Consider the following 9,682-nt stretch of genomic DNA (forward strand, 5'->3'; position numbering starts at 1 on the left):
TTTCTAAGACGGCCTCATTTTTTCTAGGTCTACTGAAAACCTAGGAAGACCCCGTGTTTCTAGGTTTACCCAAAGCTAGGGATTCTCGTTAGGACATCCTCGTAATTATGATCCATGTTTCTAGGCCGGACTTTTGAACATTTGAAACAGACCGCGAAGTGACTCAGTTGCCAACTATCCATACCGCCAAATAGTCTTATTTGCAAATTGGGAGACCGCGTAATGTTACAAACCGCTGAAAGGCAAACCGCCAAAAGGGCCATATGCCAAATGAGAAACCGCCAAGTGTTACAAACCGCCAAATCGTAAACCGCCAAATAGGTTCATACGCGAAATGTCATACCGCCAAAACGAATACCGCGAAATGGTTTATCGGGAGCTGTGATACAATCTTTAAATAGATTGTTTGTTGTTCAACCGATTTTTAGCATTTTTATTTTCTTTTTTATCCTAAAGAACATATCTGCAAATTTGAACCATTGTTTTTAAAATTCTAACTGAAGCATTGGGGTTTTCTGAACAGTGTTGGAGGTGATCTGCGAGTTTATTTAAGATTATGTAATGTTTTTGAGATTCAATAACATTTAATTGGAATGCAGGTTTAAAAAAATTAAATAGATCGAAAAGAACTAATCTGTGAAAGCTACGATGATTTCATGAGTTCATTCTATTTTCTGAAAATTTTCATGTAAATACATCTCAAAACCATAAAAAACATTCAAGTTTTTTTTATCATAAATTGTAATTTTCAATAAAGAAACATCGGGGCAAGGGCTCCTGCTATCAAAAAATGCTTCTGGTACATATATCAATCACAAAAAAAAACTTTTCAACAAAAAAAGCTGATCTAAAGTCTCTTCTATGTAGCCAAAATATGTTAAACAAAAACACACGTTTATGTTCAGTACGTACTTCAGTTCTGTGTAAATATAGAGTGAACCTGTAAACAGTTTTTCGCTGAATGATTTTAGGAAAAGTTTAGTTTGTTTAGTCAGATTGGGCCCAACCATGAAATGAGGAAATAATGTATACATTTTTTGAAAATGTTGAACGTTTGCACTCGCTCTAGTGTACCTTTTAACTCTATTAGCTTAAAATTCTTCTTATTTTATTGATAACTTTCACATACGGTTGCAAAAAATAAAAAAATGCTTTGCATTCGGCCTTGTTCAGTTCATGTGTCTGTTCATTTTCAACGGATTTTGTTGTTGTTCTGTAAATTTAAAGGCGCTTGATTTATCTTCAGTTAAGCACATTTATACATTTTCGAAAATTTTTTCTAGTCGTAGGTATTGGATTATACAATCGTACGTAAATCTTCCCACTTTCTTTTTTTTTCAAACGTCCGCAAAAAGTCATACCTTTTTTTTCATATGCATCAGTATTAAATTCATGTTTTTTAGACAACCATTGCTGATTCAATAAACACGAATTTAAAATGTTTTAATTTCTTAAAATCGTTCACATGGTTTTGATTCGATGGGCAAAATATCAATCCGGGTCACATCTAGGCATCATTCGTTAACATGTGCTGTACAAATGAGCTATAAATCAAGAAGAAAAAATATCACATCTAGGCTTCATAGCGCCACCACGTGCATTGAAAATTTGCTTGGTTGAGAAATACGCGCCTAAATATTCCCACTGATCAGTATGCTATGCGATGGTTACTATCCTCTTCCGACGTTGGTTCGCGACGTCTCGACCATAGAGACGAAAAACAAACTGCCCGGCGCCCAAAAGAAAAAAAATCTCGAAAAATTGAAGGCCATGACTTTAATTTGATTCAATTTATTACAAATTTAATGATGACGGACGATTTATGCGACTTTTTGTTGTTTTTATTCGATATAAACCGATTCGCATGCCCACAGAATATTCTAAAAATAATTTCATTTGAATCGTTTGGGCCGTTTCGGAGAAGTAGTACTACAAACACCGTTACAAGAGAATTTTATATAATAGATTAATACATTCAATTAGGTGTTCAGTTCAATAATGAACTTTAAGAGCCCTATAGTTTAATAATCACTAAAATTTATTTATTCGACTTAAATTTGCTGAGCACAATCAAGCATTTTTATAAAGAAGAACATCCTGTAGTGAAAAAAAAAAATTTAAACTAAAAACTAAAGCTATCCTAAAATTAAACTAACTGTAGAGAGAGCGAATCTCTGCGATGGGATTATTATTATTGTTGCTCCTGCCAGCAAGCCGAAGACGACCGAAGACGAACAAGAAAAGCATTTATTATTATTGTTGCTCCTGCCAGCAAGCTCGTTTTCAGTTTTTTATTGCTATTGTTGCTCTCTGCCAGCAAGTCGTTCAATTAGTTGTACCTGACGTCAGCAGCCGATCGAAGTGTGAAGAGATTTGCCAGTCACTCTCAGGAGAAATTTTGACCATTAGTGGTATGAATAAGATTTAGCAATTGCTTCGGTAGCTTTTACTTTGCTCGAAATCAAGCAAAGCAAAAGCCCAAAGCATTTGCTTAGTTTGGTATGAATAAACGTTTGCTTAGCAGATGTGTACTAAAGTCTTAGAACATAGCTTTTGCTTCGAAAAAAAGAGCTATCCAACCAGCAGAATCTGAAATTTTCTAAAGTAAAATGAAAGAAGAGTATCAAAAAATTGAAAAGTACGGCTAAAATAGCCATGAAATCGACGGTGCGGGTGGTGGGTGTAAGAACGATTGGAAAAATTTAAGTCAATACATGCTCGCATGTTGATGTTTAAAGAAAATTGAATATTGTCAAACAAAAATTGGCTTAGCTTTTTAACATTTATCATAAGCTCTCCCACACGTTTTCGGATCGGGATAATCCGATATATAAAAAAATAGGCAATAGGCGCGCATCTTAACTTAGATGTTTTTTTTAATCTTTGAATTATAAAAAAATCATATAAATTTGGGAGATCTGAATTATGTTTAAAATTATTACAACTTTCTTCCAACTTCAAGCCGATTGGGACTTCTTCCACTGTAGCCGGATTTTTTTAATTTGAAATATTTACTAATTGATTTGTTTTGTTTCATCTTAGACGAATCATTTCATACAACAACAGGAATATGAAAAAAGTTGGGTTATCACTTCGACTGTTCTTTATCTTTGTTGAAAATGCCTTTTTAAATTGTTTTGAAGTGTAATATTGCTAATTTTATAAATTCATGACGTTGTTGAAGAATTTGTTTATTGGAAAAGTCTGCTACCAAGCATGCTTAGAAAATAAAGTAATTGCTAGGAGATTTCTCGAGCGATTGCTTCAGATTTGGGCTTTATTCATACCGAACTAGCTTGTTCTAAAAGTAAAAGCTCCTGACTGAGAAAACAGCTGTCAGAAAAAACTTTATTCATATCAACCGAAGCAATTGCTTTCTGCGACTGCTCGAATGCTCGATTTAGTTTAGCAAAAGCAATTGCTAGGGGTTTTTCATACCACCTCATGTGTAGGAGCTTCGCCAGTCGACGATGGAGAAATGTTGATTGTTGTCGTGCTTTATCCATCATGCGAGTAGTGAGGCTCCGTCAATTGAGAACAATGCCAGTCGTTTGATGAAACAAAACTAGTCGGGTCAAGCGTGACGGGCGAAATTTACCATCACTGCTCGCTACTCGTTTTCCACTATCACCACAAGCTATCCGCTACTCGCTCCTCACTATTCGTTACTCGAATCTTACTTCTAGCTATTCTATACTCACTATTTGGTACTCGTAACTTAGAGAGCAGATATTGGTAAGTGGATCGGACAACAGATAGTGTCCAACCCAAGTTTGTCTGTTCAACTTCGACTTTCTTAAGCTTGAAAGTGAAATAGGCTAGGAAATTTATTGAAAAAAAAAATCGCAAATGTCAGATAGTTTAGTAAACTCATTTATTTGTGTTCCATATAATTCTTCGTCCATAAGAAAAACCAATCAAACTTGTGAAGTTGTTAGAGTAGCTCGTTTCAAACACGTGCACCTCGACGACCTCCTCTGCTGGTTCTATGACGATCGCACCACGAATGCAGCAACAGTTCGACCCCGAAGGTGACGATCGCCAACACCATACCCATCGCGTACAGCCCGAATACGCCGCTCAACATCGCCGTTGACATCTGCCGGGCCGATGCCTTCGCCATTCGCCGGCGCACCGCTTTGGCCAGGTGCCGATCCAGGGTCCAGTCCTTCCAACACTCGATGAAACCGTGTGTCACCAGGTTTCGAATGTGGTAGTCGAAAGGCTCAACTAGGGGCGAATCTTTCCAGAAGAAAATACCTAGAGAGTAGCTATAGAGGTGTTCTCGAAAGAGCCGGTAGATTTCTGGGTTGCCCGTCGGGAGCGTCTTCTGATTCATGTAATGGATCTGCTCCGGAAGAGTTACTCGAGCACCTCGGAGGTTGCCACTGCGGATAGCCAGTAGAGTTGAGTCTATCTCCGAGATGTGTATGAGTGTGAACTGCTTCTTAACATATTGGGGAATACCATTGAATAGATACAATTCTCTTGGAATAGCGTAGATTCGATAATCTTCGGCTACAAACTGGGGCCAGTTGTCGACAGTGCTACGGTTCTGGGATCGGTACAGGTTCTTAAACATAATCTGTTGATAGACGGTACGAAGCATGAACATACAGAAGATCCAGAGTATAAGAAGGGTGCGAGCAATATTCTGTTTTGGAAAGGGCGTTACTCCGAAGCCCATTGCCGTTCGAAAAAAGTTAAGCATCGGCGTTTGGTTGGAAGAACCGTAGACGATGCTATTGACGGATACAGGAAACGATCCGAGAATGATAATCGTTATAATTCCTATCAACAGCACAGCAATAAAGTTGATCCAAAGCCACTTGTGAAACGGGAGAAGCAATTTCTCGAATCGACCGTATTCGAGACCGGGAGAAACGACCATGTCCAGGAAGGTTTGGTGGTATGAAAAGGTAGTGGACATGAATCGCAACCTCTGGTAACTGTAGCCGAAGAATCCCAAAGTGAAATTGGCAGTTCGATTGAGGAGCAGTGCAGTTGCTCCAGTTGCGGTTCCGTTTTCTTGAAGTTCTCCCCATTTAAGCAAGGGTTCTATGTGCGGAATGATGGTGAAGTTCAACAACGTCGACAAACACTTCAGTAGATAACCATCGATACCTTTGAAGTCAACTGGTCGATTCGCGTCGTCGTAACTAATCATCATGAAAGGTTCGATGTCGAATAGGGCCACGTTGAGGGACGTTGTGAACAGATTGCCAGCTTTGAACGGGAAGTTTGGCTTCGCTTCGTTGAAAGTTCCACTCTGGTAGAAGTTCCAAAGAGAAACGTAAGGTTTAGTCGAGTTGAGAGAGCCAAATGGGAAGTAAGTGTAGAGCAACACGTTGTCCTGTTCACAGTACACAACAAGGACATTGAAAATCAGCAGATCACTCATGAGTTTAAGGATTTTTGCTGGCATCCAGGGGGTACTTCGTTGAAGTACTACTATCAGGTAGAATCCTGTGAAGTCGTAGATTTGTTTGTTCAGGGAGCGTCTGAACATTTCGAATGCAAGGGTAGAATCAAGCAAAATCACGTTGTGACGTACTTTCGGAGGCATAGGTGTTTTGTCCATACGATCGATGAGTACGGGAACCAAATTATCCACTCGAACCAGAACTCTGGACACGAAGCTGTTCCACCTGCTGGTGAGATATAACGAAAAGCGAATTACTCTTACGTCGACGGTGAAGCTTTCTTCGAGTATATCAGCCGTAGCCTGGCATAGTAACAAGTCGACCTGTTCCGGTAGAGATATAGAGGCGCTTCCGATACCGATGGTTAGCAGAACGAATTTTAACAACATCCTGGATGAGCTTGGGTGAACTGACTCACGGAAAATTGCTTTCAATACACAATCTGTGAAGTATTTAGTGTTTTGAGGTAACAAGGTGTGGCACGAAGGTACATTATTCACGCGATATAATTAACTACCCTCCATGTGTAATTAAGTAAGTTTGGAAAAACTAAAAGATTGCTGTAAAACTCTGTTTTCTGGAAAAATGTTGCATTTTGATTGTGAATATCGAAAACGGCGAAACCGAATTTTTTAAATTATGGGAGATGGGCCGGTGATATTAAAAATTATTATTGAAATAAAAATAGCAAAAATGGCGAAAATGACATAAATAGCAAAAATGTCAAAAATTATAAAAATGACAAAAGTGACAAAAATGACAAAAATGGCAAAAATGACAAAAATGACAAAAATGACAAAAATGACAAAAATGACAAAAATGACAAAAATGACAAAAATGAAAAAAAATGACAAAAATGACAAAAATGACAAAAATGAAAAAAAATTAAAAAAATTAAAAAAATTACAAAAATTACAAAAAATTACAAAAATTACAAAAATGACAAAAATTACAAAAATTACAAAAATAACAAAAATGACAAAAATGGCAAAAATGGCAAAAATGATAAAAAAGACAGAAATGAACCAGATAAGAAAAAACAGACCAAATCGAAAAAAATGACAAAAAAATTACAACAATTTCAAAAATTACAAATATTACAAAAATTACAAAAATGACAAAAATGACAAAAATTACAAAAATTAACAAAATGACAAAAATGACAAGAATGACAAAAATTACAAAAACGACAAAAATTAAAAAAAAAAATACAAAAATACAAAAATAACAAAAATGACAAAAATAACAAAAATGACATAAATTGACAAAATTTTCTAAATTGGCAAAAATGACAAAAATGACAAAAATGACAAAAATGACAAAAATGACAAAAATGACAAAAATGACAAAAATGACAAAAATGACAAAAATGACAAAAATGACAAAAATGACAAAAATGACAAAAATGACAAAAATGACAAAAATGACAAAAATGACAAAAAAGACAAAAATGACAAAAATGACAAAAATGACAATAATGACAAAAATGACAAAATTTACAAAATTGGCAAAAATTACAAAAACGACAAAAATGACAAAAATGACAAAAATGAAAAAAAAATAACAAAAATGAAAAAAAAAAATAACAAAAATGACAAAAATGACAAAAATGACAAAAATGACAAAAATGACAAAAATGACAAAAATGACAAAAATGACAAAAATGACAAAAATGACAAAAATGACAAAAATGACAAAAATGACAAAAATGACAAAAATGACAAAAATGACAAAAATGACAAAAATGACAAAAATGACAAAAATGACAAAAATGACAAAAATGACAAAAATGACAAAAATGACAAAAATGACAAAAATGACAAAAATGACAAAAATGACAAAAATGACAAAAATGACAAAAATGACAAAAATGACAAAAATGACAAAAATGACAAAAATGACAAAAATGACAAAAATGACAAAAATGACAAAAATGACAAAAATGACAAACATGACAAACATGACAAACATGACAAAAATGACAAAAATGACAAAAATGACAAAAATGACAAAAATGACAAAAAGTCAAAATGACAGAAATGACAGAAATGACAAAAATAACACAAAAAAAACAAAAATGACAAAAATGACAAAAATGACAAAAAATGACAAAAAATGACAAAATTGTCAAAAATAACCAATAATGTAAAAACGACTTAAATGATAAATATTACGAAAATGTCAAGAAATGTAAAAATTACAAAAATGACAAAAATGACATAAAATGACAAAAAACAAATAATGAAAAATATTACAAAAAAGAAAAAAAAAATATACTAAAATGACAAAAATGTCAAAAATGCCAAAGAAAGGAAAAAAACGACTTAAATGATAAAAGTTGCGAAAATGTCAAAAAATGCAAAAATTACAAAAATGTCAAAAATGACAAAAATGACAAAAATGACAAACATGATAAAAATGACAAAAATGACAAAAATGACAAAAATAACAAAAATGACAAAAATGACAAAAATGACAAAAATGACAAAAATGACAAAAATGACAAAAATGACAAAAATGACAAAAATGACAAAAATGACAAAAATGACAAAAATGACAAAAATGACAAAAATGACAAAAATGACAAAAATGACAAAAATGACAAAAATGACAAAAATGACAAAAATGACAAAGATGACAAAAATGTCAAAATGACAGAAATGACAAAAAATTACAAAAATTAAAAAAATTACAAAAATGACAAAAATGGCAAGAATGACAAAAATGACAAAAATGACAAAAATGACAAAAATGACAAAAATGACAAAAATGACAAAAATGACAAAAATTACAAAAATGACAAAAATGCCTAAAATGACAAAAATGACAAAAATGACAAAAATGACAAAAATTACAAAAATTAAAAAAATTACAAAAATGACAAAAATGGCAAGAATGACAAAAATGACAAAAATGACAAAAATGACAAACATGATAAAAATGACAAAAATGACAAAAATGACAAAAATAACAAAAATGACAAAAATGACAAAAATGACAAAAATGACAAAAATGACAAAAATGACAAAAATGACAAAAATGACAAAAATGACAAAAATTACAAAAATGACAAAAATGGCAAGAATGACAGAAATGACAAAAATGACAAAAATGACAAAAATGACAAAAATGACAAAAATGACAAAAATGACAAAAATTACAAAAATGACAAAAATGCCTAAAATGACAAAAATGACAAGAATGACAAAAATGACAAGAATGACAAAAATGACAAAAATGACCAAAATGACCAAAATGACAAAAATTACAAAAATGATAAAAATGACAAAAATGACAGAAATGACAAAAATAACAAAAATTACAAAAAATACAAAAATTACAAAAATGACAAAAACGACAAAAACGACAAATATTAAAAAAATGACAAAAATGACAAAAATGACAAAAATGACAAGAATAACAAAAATGACAAAAAACGTAAAAATTACTTGAATTATAAAAATCACGAAAATGTAAAAAATGCAAAAATGACAAAAATGACAAAGATGACTTAAATGACAAAAATGGCAAAAATGACAAAAATGACATAAAATGACAAAAACGACAAATAATGAAAAATATTACAAAAAAGAAAAAAATACAAAAATGACAAAAATCAGGAATAAGACCAATTTGACAAAAATTGACAAAAATGAATCAAACCTGACAAGACAAACAAAATCAACAAAAATGAACAAACTGACAAAAAAAGTGTTCAACTCAAAACGCATAAACTGTTGAACAACAGTTTGTAAAAAAATTATATGGGATAGGTAAGTGTTCTTTTTCTGGAAGTCAGCTCTTTCTACAAAAACACCTTCTGCGTTTTTATAATAAACATTTGCACGACAGCAATCATTTGAAGATCCATTTCAAAAGCATACTTTTTTGTATTTCATCAAAACAAACGATAAGCCTCGGCTTAAAAGGCAAAAGTGCAATGTGCCAACGCTTTTTACTGCTTGCAGCACGACAAGTAACAATCGAGGAGCAGAAAAAAAATCAAGATAAAATTTACTCCTAATGCAGTCGCGTGCAGGGTTTCCGGTATGCCGGATCCAGCCAAAGTGACGATGCATTTGTGAATGTGAATTCTCGCTTATTCTCGGTAGTGCTATTGGGTTGGGAAGAGATTAAAATGTCACGATAACATTAATTGAAAGCATTAGTACATCGGTGAATCGCCTCTGTTTATTTGTCCTTTTCATGTCAATGTTCGACAAAATGTTCCGAAACTGGAAGGCTGCGATACGCAACAC

General features: G+C 33.2%; 1 protein-coding gene across 1 annotated transcript; it reads right to left on the reverse strand.

Moving 5' to 3' along the window:
* Window positions 1-3,949: 3,949 nt before the first annotated feature.
* Window positions 3,950-5,812, reverse strand: LOC129757941 (uncharacterized). The gene has a single exon (XM_055755355.1). The coding sequence runs from the start codon at window positions 5,810-5,812 to the stop codon at window positions 3,950-3,952; it is 1,863 nt and encodes a 620-aa protein (XP_055611330.1).
* Between the last annotated feature and the right edge of the window lie 3,870 nt (window positions 5,813-9,682).

Source organism: Uranotaenia lowii, chromosome 1, assembly GCF_029784155.1.
Source record: "Uranotaenia lowii strain MFRU-FL chromosome 1, ASM2978415v1, whole genome shotgun sequence".
NCBI classification, from domain to species: domain Eukaryota; kingdom Metazoa; phylum Arthropoda; class Insecta; order Diptera; family Culicidae; genus Uranotaenia; species Uranotaenia lowii.